The sequence below is a fragment of the Tasmannia lanceolata genome, unplaced genomic scaffold (assembly GCF_043159265.1).
Source record: "Tasmannia lanceolata isolate RefF3 unplaced genomic scaffold, GAP_Taslan_0.1 ptg000037l, whole genome shotgun sequence".
Lineage (NCBI taxonomy): Eukaryota > Viridiplantae > Streptophyta > Magnoliopsida > Canellales > Winteraceae > Tasmannia > Tasmannia lanceolata.
The window spans coordinates 50434947-50456065 of record NW_027518714.1 but is presented as its reverse complement, the minus strand read 5'-3'; the positions used below and the strand labels follow the sequence as shown (position 1 = coordinate 50456065).

General features: G+C 37.8%; 1 protein-coding gene across 1 annotated transcript; it reads left to right on the top strand.

Moving 5' to 3' along the window:
- Positions 1-7230: 7230 nt before the first annotated feature.
- Positions 7231-8028, top strand: LOC143861541 (F-box/FBD/LRR-repeat protein At1g13570-like). Its single transcript, XM_077372454.1, has one exon. The coding sequence runs from the start codon at positions 7231-7233 to the stop codon at positions 8026-8028; it is 798 nt and encodes a 265-aa protein (XP_077228569.1).
- Positions 8029-21119: the final 13091 nt, after the last annotated feature.

The following is a 21119-nucleotide window of genomic DNA, read 5'->3' as shown; positions in this document are numbered from 1 at the left end:
TCTTGCAGACATTACACTTATTAATCAATTGAGAGCCAATAAATATAGCTTGGAAGATCTCCAAATCATTGAAAAAAAATTCTTCGAACCCTACTATTACAATTTGACCATGCTTTGATGGCCATTGAAGAGTCACTGAAAAACTAGAAAACTTGGTGGAAGTATTATTTTCAATGCTTCTTCTTCTTAAAAAAAAGTATTATTTTCAATGCTTGAAAAAGAAAATGAATATCAGTGATTATCCGACGCGGGCATAAGCATGTGGAAAAGGCGAAGGTCTTCAACCCGTTGAAGAAGAACACCATCTTCTTTGATAAAAATTCTTTGAATCCACAAAGAATAAGCAAGAACTTTGAATCCACAACGAAAGACAAAAGAAACCGAGTTTTTTATTCCATGAAAAGATCTCCCCTTTTACACCTTACATCAAGTATTTATAGGTATTCTTGTTTCCTAATTTCTCTTAACCATTACTATTTAATCCTAAGATTCTACCTTATCTAGAATTAGAAATTTTGCTAACTAAGAAATATACAGAAAATTAGAAAGTGTCTCCATCGAGAAATTACTCTGGCATGAGTGGACAAGAGGTGGGACTTTATTTTGCTAAAAATACACTTTCGATTGATTCTTCGATCCGCGGTAGCTGAGGCAGAAAATATCCTTAATTACGCTTTGTATGAAGGGTGTTGTCATTGAACTGGGTCAAATCTCCATCTGACATCTCTGACTCGTGAGCTTCAACTAAGAATTTCATCACGGCGCTCCGTCGAGTGATTCGAGCTCTCCAAGCACTTTGATTGACGTTGGTACCATACTTGGTGCACAAGTAATTAGCTCGAGTGATCTTTTGGCGCCACCAACTCTGAATCTTGATTGCAAAACCGAGTCACCTCTTATATTCTCGTCTGGCTTGATACATTCGCCGAGTCTTTTGTATTAGAACACATGCAATTTCTTCTTGGCATGGTCCTTAGTCTTTTGGGCTTCCTCTCTTCTCAGTCTCGCCTGTATCTTCAAGCTCTCTTTGTACGTAACCGGTGCAGATTTCTTGATAAAAGAATCACGTACTTCATACCAATAACTGAAGGGTGATTGTCCCAATTTGTATCGCTCATGTTTCATCTTTATCAAGTAGGATTTGGCATGAACGCCTACGGTCGCTTTGACACACCGAATCATTTTTGCGTTGCCCAGATCGTATTTCTCGTACATATCTTCAATGGTATTGATCAATTCTAAGCATTCAGTCTCGCTATTTGCATATCCAAAGAAGGCATGAACAAAAGATAGATCCATGGGTGGTTGAGGTGAAGTAAAATAGGTGGTTTAAATGACAACAAAGGTGGCTATTTTCAAGAAGATGGATTAGAGAGGATGAATAGGTTTTAGGTAGCCAAGGAGGTCGGGTTTGCTTTCATCCAAAGGAAGCACATGCAAGTTGGATTGTGGTAGATATTATATAAAGTTTGGGAATCTGGCTGAAACAAGGTGTTCTCGGGTGAATTTAAAGGGTGCAAAATTGTGAGGTGATGTCGCTCTTTTGTAAAGAAAAAGGCAAAGGACTGTGGGTGTTTAAATGCTAGGCTAAAGATATGGGATTTTCTAAGGTAAAGGGGATGGCTAAAACTTGTGCTTAGAAAGATGGTTGGCTTGGTGCGTAGTTAGAGTAGAGGGTGTTTTGGGTTCTAGGGATAACAAAGGAAGTTGTGTGGATGTTAAGATGAGTGGGTTGAGAACTAATGGGTTTTGGGCTGCAGGGAAGAGATGACTGGTCAAGGAATCTTGGTGGTCAATGGGCTGCCAAAGTAGGAGGCTAAAGTTTAAGTAGTTTTGGGTTTTCGTTTATTGAATGGCGCCTAAAATATGGAAAGAAGTTTTTCCAGTGGAGTGGTTAATGCAAACAAAGTTGTGAAGTGGAAGCACCTAAAAATAAGAGGACAGCAAAGGTGGCATTGGCTAGCTAAAAATAAGGGGAAAGGGGCTATCGTATAGGGCAGCAAAGGCTTTTGGGAATCGGCAAGTTGGTGAAAGGGTTTTTTTTCTTCTTCAATGGGTCAAAAAGTATAGATTCTGGGTTAAAGATGGTTAGGTTTGTGTTATTAAGGATGGGTGACAAAGTTAGAAGGGCATTGGGTTAGGTTTAATCAAACTTGCAATAGGGGCTGAAAAACTAGGTTGGATTGATAAGAATGGGTTTGCGGCCTATAGTTTTGTGGGGTGAAGGTCGATTAAAGCAAGGTGAAATGTGTCGCTTTAAAGCTAGGATTGGGTTTTGAGAGAAAATTGAGGACTGGTTTGGGAAGGTGGTAGGCTACAAAAGAGGATGGGTGTTTCTGGGTGAAGTTTCAGGTGGAGTTAGGAGTAGGGTTTAGAAGTAAGAGGAACTAGAGATGGGTATTGGGTGATGCTGTGCTGGCTGTTGGTTGGACGTGGACAGAGAACCAGGGGCTAGGAATGAGAGGGTATTTGGCTAAGGTGGAGAGATTTGGCTGCTGTTTGTTGGCTGGTTTAGAAGAAGATTTGTTCAAGGACTGGTCGTAGGTGGCATTGGCTGTTGTTCGGGCGTCAAACAACCCATGAGCAACGGTATCAACAAGGGGCAAGGTGGGATATTGCAAAATTTGCTAAAAGATAGGGATGTTTTGGGGGGGGGGGATTCGACAAACAAAATGGAGGTTTCGGGGGTGAGGAAATAACAAGATTGGGAAATGCGGCTAAAATACCTCTTCTTTGGGAATGACTTTAGGATGACTCTTTGCTCTCTGATATGCGCGGATAAAAACTAGAAAACTTGTTTTCAGATAGGTTGCAAACTGCCCAGAGAAGATCCTTTCGGCTTGCTGATTTTTTTTGGGGGTGGTTCACTGCTGAAACTCCAAGGCCTAGATGCGGCTGAGAATCGATTGGCGAAGCGGAAGCTTGAAGGAGCTACAACAAACTAAAATGGAGGAAGCTGGATCGTTTGTGCGGCGGATCCGCACCAGAAATCCGGGCTTCTCAATTGATGGTGGTTTGGAAGTGGGTTTGATCCGAGGAGAAACCTCGCTCTGATAGCAACTGTTGCAGGCGGATGCGTGCTGAAAAGGCGAAGATCACCGTCTTCAACTTGTCGAAGAACACCGTCTTCTTTGATAAAAATTCTTTGAATCGACAAAGAATAAGCAAGAAACCTTGAAACCATTCAAAAAAAAAAAGAAGAAGCAAGAAACCTTGAATCCACAAGGAAAGACAAAAGAAACTGAGTTTTTATTCCATGAAAAGATCTCCCCATATACACCATACATCAAGTATTTATACATATTCTTGTTTCCTAATTTCTCTCAACTATTACTAATTAATCCTAAGATTAGAATTTATCTAGAACCATTCAAAAAAAAAAAAAAAACTTATCTAGAATTTGAAATTCTACTAACTAAGAAATATACAGAAAATTATAAAGTGTCCTACATCATTATCCAATTACACCGTTCTTTACATTTCAAACTTCTATATGTTTGGGGTATTTTGCGAGTGAGAAAGATATCAATATCTTAAGTTTAACTCCATTTCTCAGATGTAGGGTGTAGGATATATTAAGGTGAGTTCCTATGACCATTTAGCCTTCCATAGCCTTGTATGCAATATATTGAGGTTTATAAATCTAGACAGTAAGTCTTGGATCATTCGGGGTCCAAATGGAAGAGTGAACCTTAGTTCAAAGGAAGAACCAAACATAGGGGGAGAATTATACTTTAAATATCTGTGACAGACAGAACCATAGGTTCAAGGTAGCAAAGATGGGGATAAAAATTGTAGGTAATTATATGTTTCCTTTCAATCCATAGGGGGAGAAATATACTTGAAGTATCTATGACAGACGCAACCATAGAACCATAGGCTCAAGTTAGCAAGTAAAAATTGTAGGTTATATGTTTCCTTTCAACCCGAAGGCGTGCGAGAGAACCCTAGAGCCTTTCAGAGGTCGTTAATGTCACTATCCTATTATTAGAAAGTGTGGACCATAGTCCATTAACAGTGTTCTGGTCTCCAAGGACACTTAGAATGATAGTCAGTAGGTTAGAAAGAAAAAGGCTTGAAGGAAACATACGTTTAGGTCCCGTTTGGATACCTCATATATTGTATTTGGATTTGGAATTGAGTTTTGAATACAAAATGAATAGATCCAGCAGCTTATGTTGAGGGAGAGAGAGGGGGAAGGGGGGTACTTCCTATTGGAAGGGAGAGGTTGAGGAGCAAAGAGGGTGAAGGAAACTGCCAGATCTGTGGATTTTCAATTTCTTATTTGCACAGCTTATTTGTAAATATGATTTTTTCACTGTCAGCTGCTGAATTGGAAATCCAAGAATTTGATCAGATCCAAATTACAATGCAAAAAGGGCTGCAAATGTGAGAAATCCAAATCAAAATCTTCTCTGCATCCAAACGGGCCCTTACTTTATTTGTTTCTCTAATTCTCCGGAGAATGGCTCTAAGTTTGACTACGTCAGTGAATTATCTATTTCTCTAAGTATCTCACTCCATTCTCCCTCAAAAATTAATTTGGACGCTTGCTAGCACTTGATTTGATGTGTATGTCACTTGTATGTAGCTTCTGTCAAAATGAGTTTTAGAGGAGTGTAGATATATTATGTAATTTTGGGATTTCCTATAATTTCACAAATTTTAAAGTGGTGTTTTCCATACTTAAAATATTTCTTAACTATGGCTTTCTATACCCAAGGCATTTGATTAGTGTGGCTTTGTCACACTTGCTAGTCTGGCTTTCCACACTTGGGTTTTTCTATTGTGCTTTCCACACGTAGTTATTTTGTAAGTGTGGTTACCCACACTATGGAATATTTTCTAATGTGTCTATCCACCGCTGGGACATATTCCTTCATATATGCTGCTTCAGGATACCTATCACGCCTTTTTACCGCACCTTCTCCGCTAATGGCATTCAGTTCATTCATCTCTTCAGCTGTGAGTTTGATAGATGAGGCCTCCATGTTCTTTTCTAAGTTTTCAATTTTGAGCATTATGGTCCAGGTTACTTCCTTGTAACATAGGCAGTTTCTAAACCATAAAATTTAGTTTCAGCAATACGTTAAAAAACTGAGCTGTTATATGATAGTTGTTGTGTGCACCACTACATTTCTTTCGGCATAAAATGGGTGTTAAATGAATTTTACTCTCATAAATATTACATTCACATTCATTTCTTTAGGTGTAAAATTTGTTTTACGTCCATTTTACATGAAAGAAGCTTGAATACAAGTGGGGAGTTCACCTATTTGATGATACAAACCATTCATCTCACCAAGTCAGAGGGTTAGGATAGCTCAATATTGGTGGTTTTTGGGGCACAACACATCTATAGTGGGGCCTAGAAGATGAATTCCCATTCAGTGCCTCTGTTAGTCCCATTCTTTTTTTCCAATAAAGGTAACAGAATAATCCCCTCTCCAAATCAGATATTGGATGAAATTTACAAAGAAGAAAATAGGAAAGGGAAGAGAAACATGCTTTTCTCATGCCCATGTCCACTAAATTATTGACTACATTTGGGACCCAAGAAACCCCTGCCCAATTCAAAGCCCAAGCTCTCTGATAATGAAAGAAAATCAAACATGTCACTGGTGTAAGCTGAATTTATTATGAGAGAAGGAAGATACAACATAGTCGAAAAAACTCAAAGAAGGTGAAGATAAAAGAAAGAAAGAAACATTCAACCAATCAGATGCTCCAGCCCATTTCAACGGGGTACTGACTAAGGGCCTCTTTAGATGCCTCTAAAACTGGCCCTTACCTGCATATAAGATTATTTCAATTTAATCTACACGTGTGTTGGAACCGTTTTCTCTTCCTATATGAGAAAACAGTTCCTACACATATGTGTAGAGAGTTCTCTACACACTAGCTTAAAATACAGTGGGGGCCCACATTGTTTGGGTGATCCAAGCCATCCATTTTAAAGGCCCTCACATAGATAGGCTGTCTACAAAAAATCAGATCCATAGGATCATCCCAACCCTACGATTTGTTGAGGTAAAATGGATGTCTTTAAACCTTCACAAATTAGTCCATTTTTTGCTTCCACAGTTCGAATGGTTAGGATGATCCTATAGGTCTGATTTTTTGTGGACACCCTATCTATGTGAGGGCCTTAAAAATGAATGGTTTGGATCACCCAAATAATGTGGCCTCCACTGTATTTTAAGCTAGTGTGTAGATAACTTATCTACACATGTGTAGGAACCGTTTTCTCTTCCTATATATCATTTCTAAAATCAATTTGAGTCTTAACTTTTCAGCAGAATTTGTTTTATTCATTTGTGGTGGCTGTAACAAACAGAAATTTCGGCCGAAATTATGAATTTTAGGCTGAAATTTGGTAAAAGCTCTCGAAATATTGTTTTTTACTGAAATTTTGGCCAATTTCTGTCAAAATTTGGTAAAGGATTAAAATAATATTAATTTATCAATTATTTCGCCGAAATTTTGACCGAAATTTGGTACATTTTGGAAATTCCGGTTTCGGATTTCGGTCGAAATTTAAAACCATGGTCAGAAGTGAGAATTACAAGAAGACCAATAAACATACCATCCCTAAAACAATATGAGAAAAACCCTAATTCTGAGGAGAGGCTTCCAAATCAAAAAAATTAGCAGGAGAGAATCCCATAAGAAGAGATTTTATATGATGTGTGGCGGTATAAATCGAATTTTTCAAGTAGTACCCACACCATAGGATGATCCCAATCGTCTATTTGTTGGGCCACAACGTAGATAGGTTGTGCCCCAAAATTCATTTCCATATGAAGATCCTAACCTAAGATCTATAGAAGTTTCCATAATGTGCAATCTCTTTATAGGTTTGAGGGTTAGGATCATCCTTTGAAAATGATTTTTTGTGGCACAACCTATTTACCTCTTGGCCAAACAAATGGAGGGTTTGGATCATCCTAAAAAATACAGGTATATAATTATACGACCCACACATAAAATCTTCCCATAGAATAGCAACATCCAAAATACAAAGCGCGGGAAAATGGACTCTTCCAGGGAAGGAATGATAATGTATCTTTTAAAAGAAAGAAGCCCAAAACGAAAATCTTGACATTTGAGAAGAAACCCAACGAAGCAAAATAAGAAACTTCCAGTTATAAAAACGAGAGCATAATTAGAAACTATAAATTAGAACTTCCAGTTATAAAAACGAGAGTGGAATGGTTGAGACCGGGGCTTATGGCTGGGAATGAAGACCGAATCAGCAAACTTCCTGATCATCTTCTTGGATCAATCCTTTCTCTCTTACCCATGAAAGAAGCCGCAAGAGCTTCTCTTCTATCAAAAAGGTGTAGATATCTCTTGACTTCCCTTCCTCAACTCGTGCTTGATTATCGACTCTTACCAGCAACCTCTTCCCATGGTTTTGGTACTAAGGAAATTGACAAATGGGTAGGAATCGTTGATCAGATTCTTTCACTTCACAATCACGAGTCAATTCAAAATTGCGAAATTGGACCCATTGTTTTAGATCAATGCCACTCGGACTTGGACCGATTCCTTTCTTTCCTGACCATGAAAGGAATCCAAAGGCTCGTTCTCAATAACGCTTTAAGCATGAAACATTATAAGATCCCCAACAGTGTTTTCTGTTGTGGGTCTTTGCGGGAATTGGAGCTGAACAATTGCATACTGAATTCTGTCTCTAGTTTCAAGGGTTTACGCCAACTTGAATCCCTAAAGTTATATTACGTTGAAGTATCTGAAGATATGGTTGCGAAGTTAGTGTCCTCTTGTAATCTTCTCAAGGAGTTGAGATTGTGGTATTGTCCTATAAAGAATTTCGAGATTGAGATTCACAATCTTTTAAGGCTTGACATTCGTTCATACCGCCCGTTGAACATTCGACAAAAGAATGCCATTTCAAACTTCAACAATCCTGAGGAAGAGGACACAGTCTTGAGGTATGCTGCTAAAGTCAATTACTCCCATAAGTTTCGCCATATTGGGGTAGGTCATTTTATCATATCGATTTGATCACAGATTATGGATTTCTATTCCTTTTAATCTTAATTTTGGTGTATAAGAAAAAAGGTGCTTGGGAATTTCAGTTATCACTTTGCAAATCTAAGGATTCTCAACATGGTTATCTACTTGAATAATGCTAATGATGAGCGTTATGTTGGTCTATTTCTAGAGGGGCACCCCTTGTTTGCAGAATATTACCTTATTAGCATGGTTTTAAATTTCGGTTTCAGTACAGGTTTCGGACCCCACTGAAATTGAAATTTCGGCCGAAATCCAGCGAAACAAGATAAACATTATTTTATTCGATACCAAATTTCGGTCGAAATTTTTAATTAATTAAAAAACAGGTTTTTGGGTGAAATTTCGGAAAAAAAAACAAAATTTCGACCGAAATTTCGGACGAAATAAAATACCATTTCGGGTATATGTGATTTTGGTGTCGATCTTGACCGAAATCTGAAATTTCGGTTGAAACCATGCTTATTAGTTAGTGACAAAAAAAATCTCTTATCAATGATGGTAGTTTAAGTAACTGAGTTCTCTAACCAAATTATAAACATTGACGTTTCTTTCTCTCACTCTTTCTCTCTCTTTGTGTGATTTCTCCAATATGTCATAATTTGGAACAAAAGGTTGAGCTAGATTATTGGAAGAAATTAAAACTTTTTTTTATCGTATCACCTTGTCACAATTAGAGTGAAACTTCAGTGAGTTTGTCATTAAGCATGATTTAGGCAGGCCATAGATGGTAAAATGAAAAATACCCCTACTTATTCTAAAATGACTAAAAAAGACAAGAAAATGCAAAATAGCCAAACTACCCATACATGCCAGGAATGAAGGAAACTATCTAATCCTAGACTAATGAGCAATCTAGGGCTGATGTGAACTGTCCAAGGGATGCTCCTGCATCACCTCGTCAACCACGTTCTTGGCCGCATCCCGACGTTCTTGGCCGTGTTCCGTGGAGATGACTACCTGGTAAACAAGCCAATGTGAAAGTAGTCAAAGTGAAGTTGCCACAGAGTGGGCTACAACGGAAGGGGCGTCCTGTGGAAAGGGCTACATGGAAGAAAAAGCCAGAGTGAAAGCCGTCACAGAGTGGGCCGCCAAGGACAGCGGTTGTGGAAGCATGATGGTTTTGTTACAGTCCTAAGTGGGGTCCCACCCAGTCCCATGCCTAGGCTTGAAGAGAACATTCATGGCTTAGGTGCCCATGAAGAGAGTGGGGAGTGTCTGACTATGCCCAAGTGAACTTCATATATGCTCCGGGATACCTATCACCCTTTACTACACCTTCTCCGCTAATGGCATTCAGTTCATTCATCTCTGCATATGTGAGTTTGATAGATGAGGGTTCCATGTTCGTGTCTAAGTTCTCAATTTTGGATGGGACACGGAACTCTGCCTTGGTTATGAACCCAAACCAGCACCATCTGATCAAAACAACACCATCTAACTTTCTATTATATGTAGAAATTATAACAGTGGCATCCATATCAATGAATTTGTCATTTTTTAAAGATAACCCTGCTATTTTTTAATCTAGATAATACACTGTTGTCATATCCGTTGATACGATCCCTAACCACAAGTCCAGCCAAATAACCTATAACTGACATTGTTCGAAGATCCACACTTTTCATTTGTTGGGCCTCAATGTAAAGGCTTATACGCTGTGTCGTCCACTTATAAATCGAAGGGTTAGAATCATCTTATTCAGGGGTGATGCCAGAAATTTTGCACAAGGGGGCAAAAATTATATTAATTTTTTATCTATCTTAAAATTAAGAAAGAAAAAATTTCTATCTAAAATTTTGCACAAAGAAGGGAAATAAAAATGGTAACATTAAAATTTTAAACTTATTTTCTATCATAGCGATGATTGGAAATGGGGGCATAGTTTTTAAAAAGGGGTAAGTATAAAAAATATTAAAAAATAAAGGTATATATATTTTTTTCCAAAAAATAAGGGGGCCAATTGTCCCCCTTTCCTTACAAGTGGCATCGCCCCTGATCTTATTAGGGCTGCACAAAAAACCGGCCCAACCGATAAACGGAACCGTCGGTTTGGTTCGGTTCAGCTTCTCTAGGCATTGGTTCGGTCACGGTTAAGACTTGTTCCGAACCGATGGGTCGGTTCGGTTGACGGTTTTTGAGTTTTAATCCGAAAATGAACCGAACCGAACCGAACCGAACCAAACCGATGAGAAACTGTAGGCACCCCATTTTGGCCACCCCCTGTAAACGCTCATTTTTGGGTGCCCCCCTTAACTCAAAATTGCACCTCCTTTCTTTTGTCTTCTCATTAGAGGGCATTTTTGCCATTTTGGGTAGTCACCCTAAGCTATCAACCCTAGATATAAATGCAACATAACAGCCTCATTTGAGGTATAAACCGTGAACCGAACCAAACCGAACCGGTCAAAATCGGTTTGGTTTGGTTCGGATATACCTCCCATCGGTTCAGTTACGGTTTGGATTTTCTCCAAACCGATGGGATCGGTTTGGTTTGGTTCGGATATACCTCCCATCGGTTCAGTTACGGTTTGGATTTTCTCCTCAACATCATCATCCTAACAATACGAGATAAATCAAATTATAGATAGAACACATATGATTGGAAACATATATAGGGAGGGTATTCCCCTTTTTCTCTTCAACATCATCCTAACAATACGAGATAAATCAAATTATAGACAACACATATGATTGGAAACATATATAGGGAAGTTAGAAAAATATCAGATTATCCAGTGAGAAGTGAGAATTACAAGAAGCCCAATAAACATCTCCATCCCTAAAAAATATCTTCCTCATCGCTATCCGCATCACTTGATGATGAGTTCGTCTTGGAGGCCTTTAGAGCTAGAGAACGACTTTATCTTTCTTTCTCTTTCGGCTTCTTCTCCTCTTGTCGGCTAGTGAGGAGCATCTCATGGGTGATGAGAGATCCTACAAGCTTCTCCATAGTTAGAGTTTTGAGATCTTTTGATTCTTGGATGGCGGTGACTTTTGGGTCCCAATAAGGAGGAAGTGACCTAAGCAATTTACTCACAAGCTCATCAGTAGGATAAGATTTACCAAGATTTGCTAATTCATTAGAAATTTTAGAAATTCGGGTATACATTTCAGAAATACTTTCATTTTGACCCATTCTAAACATTTCATATTTGCTTTTTAACAAGTTTATTTTGGAATCCTTAACTTGTGATGTTCCCTCATGGGTAACGGCAAGTGTATCCCAAATAAGCTTGGCGGAATAAAAAAAGAGCTACTCTATTGAACTCCTCCGTAGATAAGGCGCAAAACAAAGAGTTTATAGCTTTGTAATTTAAATTTGCATGCCTTTTATCTTCAACATTCCATTCTTCAAATGGCTTGGAAGGCAAAATGTATCCATTTTCAACAATATGCCAAAGTTCCACATCTATCGAAAGAAGATAGATGCGCATCCTTGTCTTCCAATGTCCATAGTTGGACCCATTAAAGAAAGGAGGTCTAGTTGTGGAATGGCCTTCCGGAAGTCCGGTTCCATTTATATTTGCCATTTCACAAATAGAAAGTTGCCAAAGATCTTATGATCTTTCCCTTGTTTGAAAGTTTAAAGAAAAAATTTACCAAAGATTTTAAGAAAAGAAAATCTTTTAAGAGCCAAGGCTCTGATACCAAGTGAAATTCCAAGGGTGGTCCCGAATTGGCAACTAATGAGGAGTAGAAAAATTAGGTTGCTAACAAGTTTTATTCTTTTGAAAAACTCAAACCCAATTTTGAAGATTAAGAGATCAAGATGAAATTCAAGCACACAAGTTAAATCTTAAGGTGCAATGCAAATAAAGAGCAAGAGTTTAAGAGAGAGTGCACCCGAGATTTAAAGTGGTTCGGTCCTCAAAACACGAGGCCTACTCCACTCCACCAACCAAACCCGTTGATGGCTTCACTATTTGATCTTCTTAACTCCGGCGAAGATCGGTGCCGATTACAATTCCGAATGCTTTAACCTTGGTGGCAATCTACACCACGGAGAGTGGGCTCCGCTTCTCCGACTACTCGCCCAATACAAAGTTCTTGAATAAGAAAGAAGGAAACCAAAAATCCCTCACAAGGGTTTACAACTTTGAATAAGATGTACAAATTGAGCCTAATGATCCAAATCCTAATCTTAGAGGATAAGAGGCATAAACAAGCTTTAATCACAATTTGGATGTTCAAGTAGAGTTTTTGAGTGTTAAGATTGATGATTGGGAAGATTAGAATACCCATATATATAGGAAAACCAATATGACCGTTTGAGGGGCATTGTCGTAAATCTGGCAAAGTTTCCAATGGTCAAATTTCTTCCCGTTATAGTGTTCTCGGAGTTCCGAGAATTTCTCTCGGAGTTCCGGGAATACAAACAGAAGTTGAAAAATTTCTACTTGACCAAATCTCGGAGCTCCGAGGATTTCTCGGAGTTCCGAGAAGCCTATGTGCAGCAGATTTTCAATTCTGTTTTTGGGCTTCCAACTTTACACCAAGTTGGGATTGTAAATGAGGGTTCCAAATTGTTGGAACACCACAAGGACAATCACTTAAACATTTAGGGTGTGTGAGATTACTTTATTTATGCCTCTTAAAATCTAAAACTAAGATTGGATCTTATACATTCTAATATGACTTTGATCTTCAATGGATTCTTCAAGTCTTCATTTGTCTTGGATCTCCGATGTCTTTGGCCTTCATAGGCGGTCAAATGCGAGCTTCTTTGGCCTCAATCCAAGCAATCTTGTCTTTAAGCAATTATGATCTACAGCTTAGACAATCAAACACATTAGTGATCTTAAATCACTTGTGTATTGGAATCATCAAAATAAGATGGGAATTGCCAAGGTGGGGATCATTGGGCTTACAATGGCATTTTTTGTAATTTTGGAAATCTTATTGATCTTTTGTGACCGGTTGTTGTTTTTGGGTTAGGAAGGTTTTCCTAAAATTTATAATCTTTTCCCAAAACACACAGTAGGGTCACTTTCCATTTTCCATTACTCTATTATATCTTGAGTGTTTAGATATTATTTATTGCCTTATTGGTCACTTTCCCAAAACCTTGTTTGATGCAAAAGGCTCGTGTGTCACACAAGGCAAGCAAGCTATGTTTCTAAGCTAGCTAGAGTTGAGTATTTGCTATGGTTATTCCAATGGTTATTCGTCTGGATACCCGGTCATAAATTAAAAGGCAAGAAGTTTTCAATTGGGAGTTGGGATTTCTCTAGTTCCATAAATAGCTTGAAAGATATGAATGACCTTACTATTACACCCTCGATCAGGATCCTCCTTTGAATGTTAATTGTAAATCAAATACTTGGATAAGCATATGACAATTTTTTATTTCCATTTTCCTTGGTTTCCAAAATGGGTGGTTGTGTTTAAAGCAATAGGCAAGTAGGCTGTGTTTTGTCAGTTTTTTATAACACTAATATGCTTTCCATTTTGTATTCATATTTTTACAAAAATACGTTGATGTTTTTGTCAAAATTTCAAATGAATTTGTTTTGCCGTGATCCTGTTGGCTGTTGCCGTGAAGAATATGAAAGGTATAAAAGGGTTCATGCCATGTGTACACATGCATTATGATGCATGGTGTAAATGCATGTGTCATCATGTTTCCATGCATGTGCCGTCATGTTTCAATGCATGTGTCATCATGTTTTCACATGCTGTGAGCCTGTGAGGAATGTAAATCAAATATTTGGATGGGTATACGTGTCTTACCAAGCTTACCGAAAGTTGTTACTTTCCATGTACGATGGCACCTTATAAGAAGCCTTACATTCGTTGGCTCTCCATACCATAGGTAGTAATTATGGAAATTTTTATGATGATGGCTGCTAAGAAACTTCCTTATATACCATCTTCCACTTATAATATTTCCCAAAAGTCTTGATTTTCATATTAAATAATAGAAAATAATGGGTCTTTTTATTTGATTTTCGAAAAACAAGCCCATTCAAACTTGACAGTTAGCATTTGATCGATTGTCATATCTTTTCCTTTTGATTTTAAATAGAAAGTATATTGTTAGATGCTTTTCAATTTAATCAACTTAGCAGTAAAGATTTCCTGCCCTTAGATGCTTACATGTTGATGCCCAGAGTATGGGACATGTGTGAGGTTTAATAAGATGGAAAGAAGTCCTACCAAGACTACATTCTATACTAGCTAGTATTTCAGCTTTTCTTTGTAAGTGAGGTGGCCTGTAAAAATTGAAAAAAATGAGAAAATGTTGGTTAAAAACCACAGCCACCATTGTTGATAATTCTACCCTTTATTTTGAGTAACTGGTAACGAAAGGTAGCACCGTTATTGAATAAAGGTGTTTAAAGCTCTTGATAATGGCACTTAAACATACCAAGTCCTTAAGATTGGTAGAGTAATTAGGTCAAGCAAGAGGTTGCTTGAAGCATTACACCCAAGGTATCTAATTTGGAATACCAAGTTTGTTGCCTCCAGCCCCTATATATATTAGATACACTAGGGTTTTAATAGGTTAGTGGGCTCTAGCCCAAATAGGCCCACTACACCGGTCCATTATCTTATTGGGCTTATATTAGAACATACATGGGTTATATTATATACCCAACAATCTCCTCCTATGTTCTACATATAGCACAATCCAATAGATAGATAGTGTAATGTTCAAAACAAAATATTGAATCATCCACATCACCATATGGTCTATATTATAAAATATCTGCAATCCAACTGAAAACACGAATCCTTTTATGACAAACCAAGAGTTTTAGATATACAACAAACTAAACTCAACTAAAAGGTAGTTTCACATATAAGTGAACCCCACTGATCTTAGATGAATTCATTCATGGGGTATGATTCTCATCGAGATCCAAAATAAAGTTCCACCAAAAAGTGAACTCTATACATACTGAAATGAAAGCATAGTCTTTATGACTTTAGAAGATTTAAGTAAGTCATATTCATCAAAGTCCAAATCAAGACAAGCTCCTCCTTTTTCGCCAATCCCTGTGAATTACCAAATATAGATTTCATGAAAATGAATCCAATCATTTGTGTAGAACACTAACGTATCTAGTTCTACCTGAAGAAGAACTTAGTACAATTCCATAATTCACGTAAGTATCTAGTTCTACTAGAAGAACTTAGTACAATTCCAAAATGGCTGAAAAAGTATCAGTATCACTCTCACCATAAGCATCATTCTCAAGTTTCAATAAAGAACAAGACCTAAACAGCTTCTTTTGCAAAGAACCATTCATCATTGTCGAGTTTCAATAAAGAACAAGACCTAATAGTTTCTCTTGCAAAGAACCATCTCATGTTTCAATTTGGAATGTTACAGTCATCTTATCCATATTTGAGTTAAGCTGTATCATCAAGTTTGGAATGTACAACCTTTCCCAAAAAGGACATGTCATCAAATGTGGAATGACACACAACAACTGTAAACATCGTCGAAACATATCAAGTGCCTATTTTGGCCAAAAGGGAGATTCGAAGATTCAAAATAACATGGATGTAGGTTAAGTCCTGTCTATACAGACTTTAACCCCATCTCCCCCACAGTTTTGAATATTCGATCTTTGGTCAGTTCCTTGCCGAGAGCATCGACCATATTATCCTTCGATCTCACATCAATCAAAGTGATAATCCTGTGTTCAATGAGATAATTCAGCATGGCATGTTTCAGCCTAAGATGTCTCCTCTTACCATTAAAGAGTGAGTTCTGCACAATCGTAATTGTAGCTTGATTATCACAGAACACACTTAAGAAACTAATCCTTAACTGGGTCAGTGGAATGTCCATAACCATAACCATAATCAAAATCTTTGTCTCCTCTGCTTTCATTTGCAACTGAAGCTAGAGCATAAAGTTCCAATTCGACTTCCACACGACAGCAGTAGATTTGCTGTCCCCTGATTCTGATCCCCATGATTCATCAGAATATTCTTCCACGAGAAGTTGATGGCCATCATAGTTTTGAGCATACTCTTGAGTACATGAAAGGTATCTCATCAGCCTCATAAGGGCATCTCTATGCTCATGGCCAGGATTGCTAGTAAAACGACTCAGCATGCCAACTATAAAGGCTATGTCTGGCCTAGTGCAACACAAACATGAGGCTACCAATCAGTTTAGAATAATCTAACTGACTCACACTGTCTCTTCCTTAGAGATCAGTTTTTTGGTATAATTAAAATGGTGTCTCAATCGGTTTGCACTCACTGCATCCTCAAAAGGAAAGAAGTTTTTCGTATAATGGGCTAGGCCAAGGGTGATTCCTTGCCTTTCAAAAACTTACTTTCATACCACTAGTGGTGTTAACAACACCCAGGTCTTTGCATGTCGAAGTCTTTACCCAAGGTTAGTTTCACATTACTCATCACACAGAGAGATTGGAAATAGGAATCAACATCTACATACAAGTAAATAATCATGACCTTATTCGACACAAAATGATAGTAAAGGCATTTATCCGAGTAATTTGTCAGAAACCCAAAGCTCTGTACTACTATGTCAAATTTCTGATGTCACAATTTAGGTGCTTGATTAAGACCATAATAAACTTTGTATAATCACATACAAATATCTACTTGCAGCCAGTAGTCTTAGCCCCTTTTGGCAAATCGACTAGCTGTCAAGTTAGATTTTCTAACAGAGAGCTCATTTCATCATGAATGGCTTCTGCCCACAACATAGAGTCCCTAGATCTCATCACGTCCTGATAGGATGATGGATCATTCTCCAATTGGTAGGTCACAAAGTCCTCACCAAATTCTTGGGTACTCTATCACATGGAGGAGCATATAGAGATTTAGGATGTGATTTGCAGTCAAAGCTGCCTCTCCCCAAATGCAACTAGGCATGCCAGCTGATATTAACATGGAGTTTAACGCTGAAGTTAACGTCCTGTTCTTACACTCAGCTCTGCCAATTGATTGAGGCGAGAGAGGAGCAGTAGTGTCAAGGATTACGCCCTAAGAGGCACAGAATTCCGTGAACCCTGTCAATGTATATCTTCTGCTTCTCTATCACCCTTAACTCTCACACTTGTCAAATGTAATTGACATATATAATGGTATCTTATGAGTATTAGTAAGTTAGACCATTTTCTGATAGTGCACATGTCCCAATCGGTTGTGTAACAACTTAGGAGCAATTAGCAGTGAACTATCCTAACTTACAGTTTCATTATCTAAACTTAAATCAAACATATCATCTATCAAATATGCACAATCAAAATAGTATGAGTTAACAATCAAAGTTACTTTACAACACATAAATGAAGTACATATGCCAGCATAGTCTAAAAGACTAATAGAAATTAAATTCTTTTGAAGAGCAAGAACTACTTTAATAATTTTTAAATTTAGTATTTGTCCTGAAGAAAATGCCAAGTTCGCAGTACCAGCGTGAGGCACCTCTACCTCTGCTCCACTGGCCACTGTAACGGTCTCTTTCGCGGCAACAACATCAACTAGTGGTTTCTTGGAGTTGCAAACATGACAAATGGCTCATGTATCTAACCACCAATCTGAAGAAGTACTGGCCTTACTGTTACCCAACATAGCAACAAAACTCTTAGGCTCAGTCTTACCCACCATCATATGACCTTTCTTTTGTGGTGTGTCAGATTTAGCCTTCTTAGGGTGTTTACACTCTGCAGCAAAGTAACCCAATTTCCCACAGTTGTGGCACTTGCCCTTCTTTTTCTGAAAGATAGGCTTTTTGGCCTCCAACTTGGGATGTTCACTTTTAGGTGACTTGGATTTCCGAGGAAATTTCTTGGGATTTGTTACTGCGTTAGCAGCAGATTGTTGTTGTCTAACCATCTCCAAGTTATTCCTGGCTCGATTCTCATCTTCGATTCGAATGAATATTTTGAGATCATCCAGTTTCACTTGCACATTTTTCCTATACATTTCATTTTTAAAAGAATGCCATTGAGATTCATTAACTTCTTCATTCATGTCAGCAAAGGTACTCAAAACGGTGTAAAAATAATTCATATATTTTAGACCGAATTGAGTCTTTCACTTCCATGAATTAAACTCAGATCCACCAAAGGATTGAAGTTTGACCATCTCAAAGGGAATACCAAGTTTTTGTGGAACTTTATTTTGGATGCTTCAAGATTGTTAGACTCATTAGGTCAAGCAAGAGGTTGCTTAAAGCATTACACCCAAGGTATCTAATTTGGAATACCAAGTTTGTTGCCTCCAGCCCCTATATATATATTAGATACACTAGGGTTTTAATAGGTTAGTGGGCTCTAGCCCAAATAGGCCCACTACACCGGTCTATTATCTTATTGGGCTTATATTAGAACATACATGGGTTATATTATATACCCAACAAAGATACCCACTTGCTCATTTTTTTATGATAACAATTGCCATATTTTGTCTTATATGGATCTCGTTTAGGATTTTCAAGGGCTATCTGAAGTCCGATTGTTGTAAAATTCTGGAGTGTTTCCATGTGGATGTTATGGATCGCATGAAGGATTTCTTTTAATCTTGGCAAGGGTTAATTTGATGTTTTGGGCTAGAAAACTAAATTTGTATTTCTTAAAATTCTAGCAGCAGAAAAGTACTACTGTGACTATTTGTGTTGGGCATAATTTATAGCAATCCAAACCTTTCGGATTCCATAAATTCTGAATGATTGGTCATTGCCCGTAGGTTGTCAATCATGATGGTTTGTGGGGATCTAAAAGGTTAAGTTTTTCTCCAAAGTTTAAGGATTGCGATTGCACCAAGTATTAGTATGGGTAGTGACTTTTGCCCGTAAGTAGGTCACTACTTGGTAAAATACTGTGGTGGCAAAAGGCAAGTGTTCAAGGTACACGGTTTAGAGAGTCTCGTCTTGCCTGTAGGCGATAGATATTTCAAAGACTTGTGTTCATCTGGAAACTTGGCCTTATGATAAAGAGAGGACCTACTACACGTTGCAATTCGTTTTGCCCGTAGGTAACAGATTGTAGTGGTGTGCCTGGACTCTAACCAAACTGTGACTTCTAAGGTTTTCAAGACCAGTTTGGGTTAAATCTGATTAATCGCCCAAGTTAATTAGATTTTTATTGCACATTGAAGTTACAAGATACATGTTGTTTCATGTATAAATTTATATTATGCAATTATTTGAGCTTTGGATATTTGTTTTCAATACCTCTGCAATTGGTAACTACATCTGCCATCGAGACACTGTCTAGAACCAACTTTGAAAAATGAAATGCTATCCTTTCTAGAGCCTTTTGGTGTCATGAGACTTGATCTTGTTCTTAGGGTGGGATTTGGATGAGATGATGTCTTTAGCGTTTCAGGAGGGACATAGGATACATGCAAAAGTTAAAATTAGTAAGAGTTCTTTAGATTTCTTCTAGTTTTCTGGTTAAGTGTCTCCTTTATGCACGTTTTGGTATGTGCAAAGGAAGCAAGGCCTTACAGTCTGTAGATTAGAAAAATCAAATCCTAGAACTGTCATTTGTCACTTCACTAGGCATCCTGATAAGTCAAAGGGTTATTCTTTTCACTATTCGTCCTAATCTAATAGGGTCATACGGACTTATCATGCGTTGCTTTAGAAAGTGGTAGCATCAGTAGGAGTTCTGAGCCTCGAGATAGTTCTTGAGGAATAGCGAGTTGTGATTCCCATGCCAATAGTTTCGGTGCGTACAATTGTTCATTCGCCAATTAAGCATAATGTAATTCTCATTGAGTATCCTAATCATAAGGAATCTCCAGTTATTCATAGAGAGCAAATTAAGTTGACAGATGCGGTTGAAAATCCTAACTCATCTGAGTGATTGGATATTTAATGCAACCATAAGATTTTTCATGGGCTTAAGTAGTTTTTTAGACAATGATACTTGAAGTTTGACGAGGTTCTTGCCTCTTTTGGATTTAAAGAAAGTACAATTGATTTGTACATTTATCTAAAGATCAGTGGGAGCAGGTTTAGTTTCTTGAATTTTATGTTGATATCATCCATATCGGTCTCTTGCATGAGACAAAGTAAATGTTTTCCAGTCATTTTCTGAAAGATCTAGTTGAGACATCTTTTGTTTGGCATATAGATTCATCGTGGCATACCTAAATGGTCGTAGAGAGTGTACATCAATCAGGTTCTTTTATGATTAGGCCTACATGCTTGTTCTCTAAGGGGTAGTACAATTTTATAAGGGTGATATGTTCACCAAACCATAATACCTCTGAAATGGTCTAAAGAAATTAAATAAAGAAAATTCCTTACGCTTCATTTGTGGGAAATTTGATGTACGTACAGTTGTTTGCTCCTCCAAATATCACTTTTGTGATCACTGTACTTGGCAGATGGTAGAGTGATCCTGGTAGGGATCACTAGACATCAGTAATAAAAGGTTATGCGTTATTTGCAGAGGATTAAGGACATTATGCTCACATACAGTCGATTAGATCACCTTGAGGTGATTAGCTATGCAGATGCATTTTTTTACTGGTTGTCCAGATAATATGAGTTCTACCTCAGTATATATGTTATGGTAAGATGAGCCATATCATAATTGCTAACCCACTAACATAAAGATTTTCATAAAGGTTTTAATGGGCATGTTAACTGTATGGGGTTATTTTATATTTTGATATTTTAGTTAGTGGGAGTTTCTTGGTTTGGTAGAACTGCATGGTTCTATTGTTTGCAGCTACTTTATATGAATAACGTTGATATGTTCTCGAGAATATTATTATGTTTGTTATTACCATTTTTTGTGTGCACATAATTGATTATATATTGTTGCCTCATAGGAGGTATTGCCTCAAGGGAGGTGTTACAATTATGTCTGATGGGAGGTGCGATACTTGAAGACTTAAGCTTTAAGTAGGGTAGGCTTTGCTTATACGGTATAAAGGTTTCTCACCTATGAGTAAAGTATAAAGGTATCTTAAGACATCAGGATTGCCCATCTTAAGAGCTTCACTTGTTGAAGTATAAGGGTCCGATTATGGACAAGCTTCACTTGTTGAAGCATAAGGGTCCGGTTATGGACAAGCTTCACTTGTTGAAGCATAAGGATCCGGTAATGGACATAAAGTTTGGATCAATC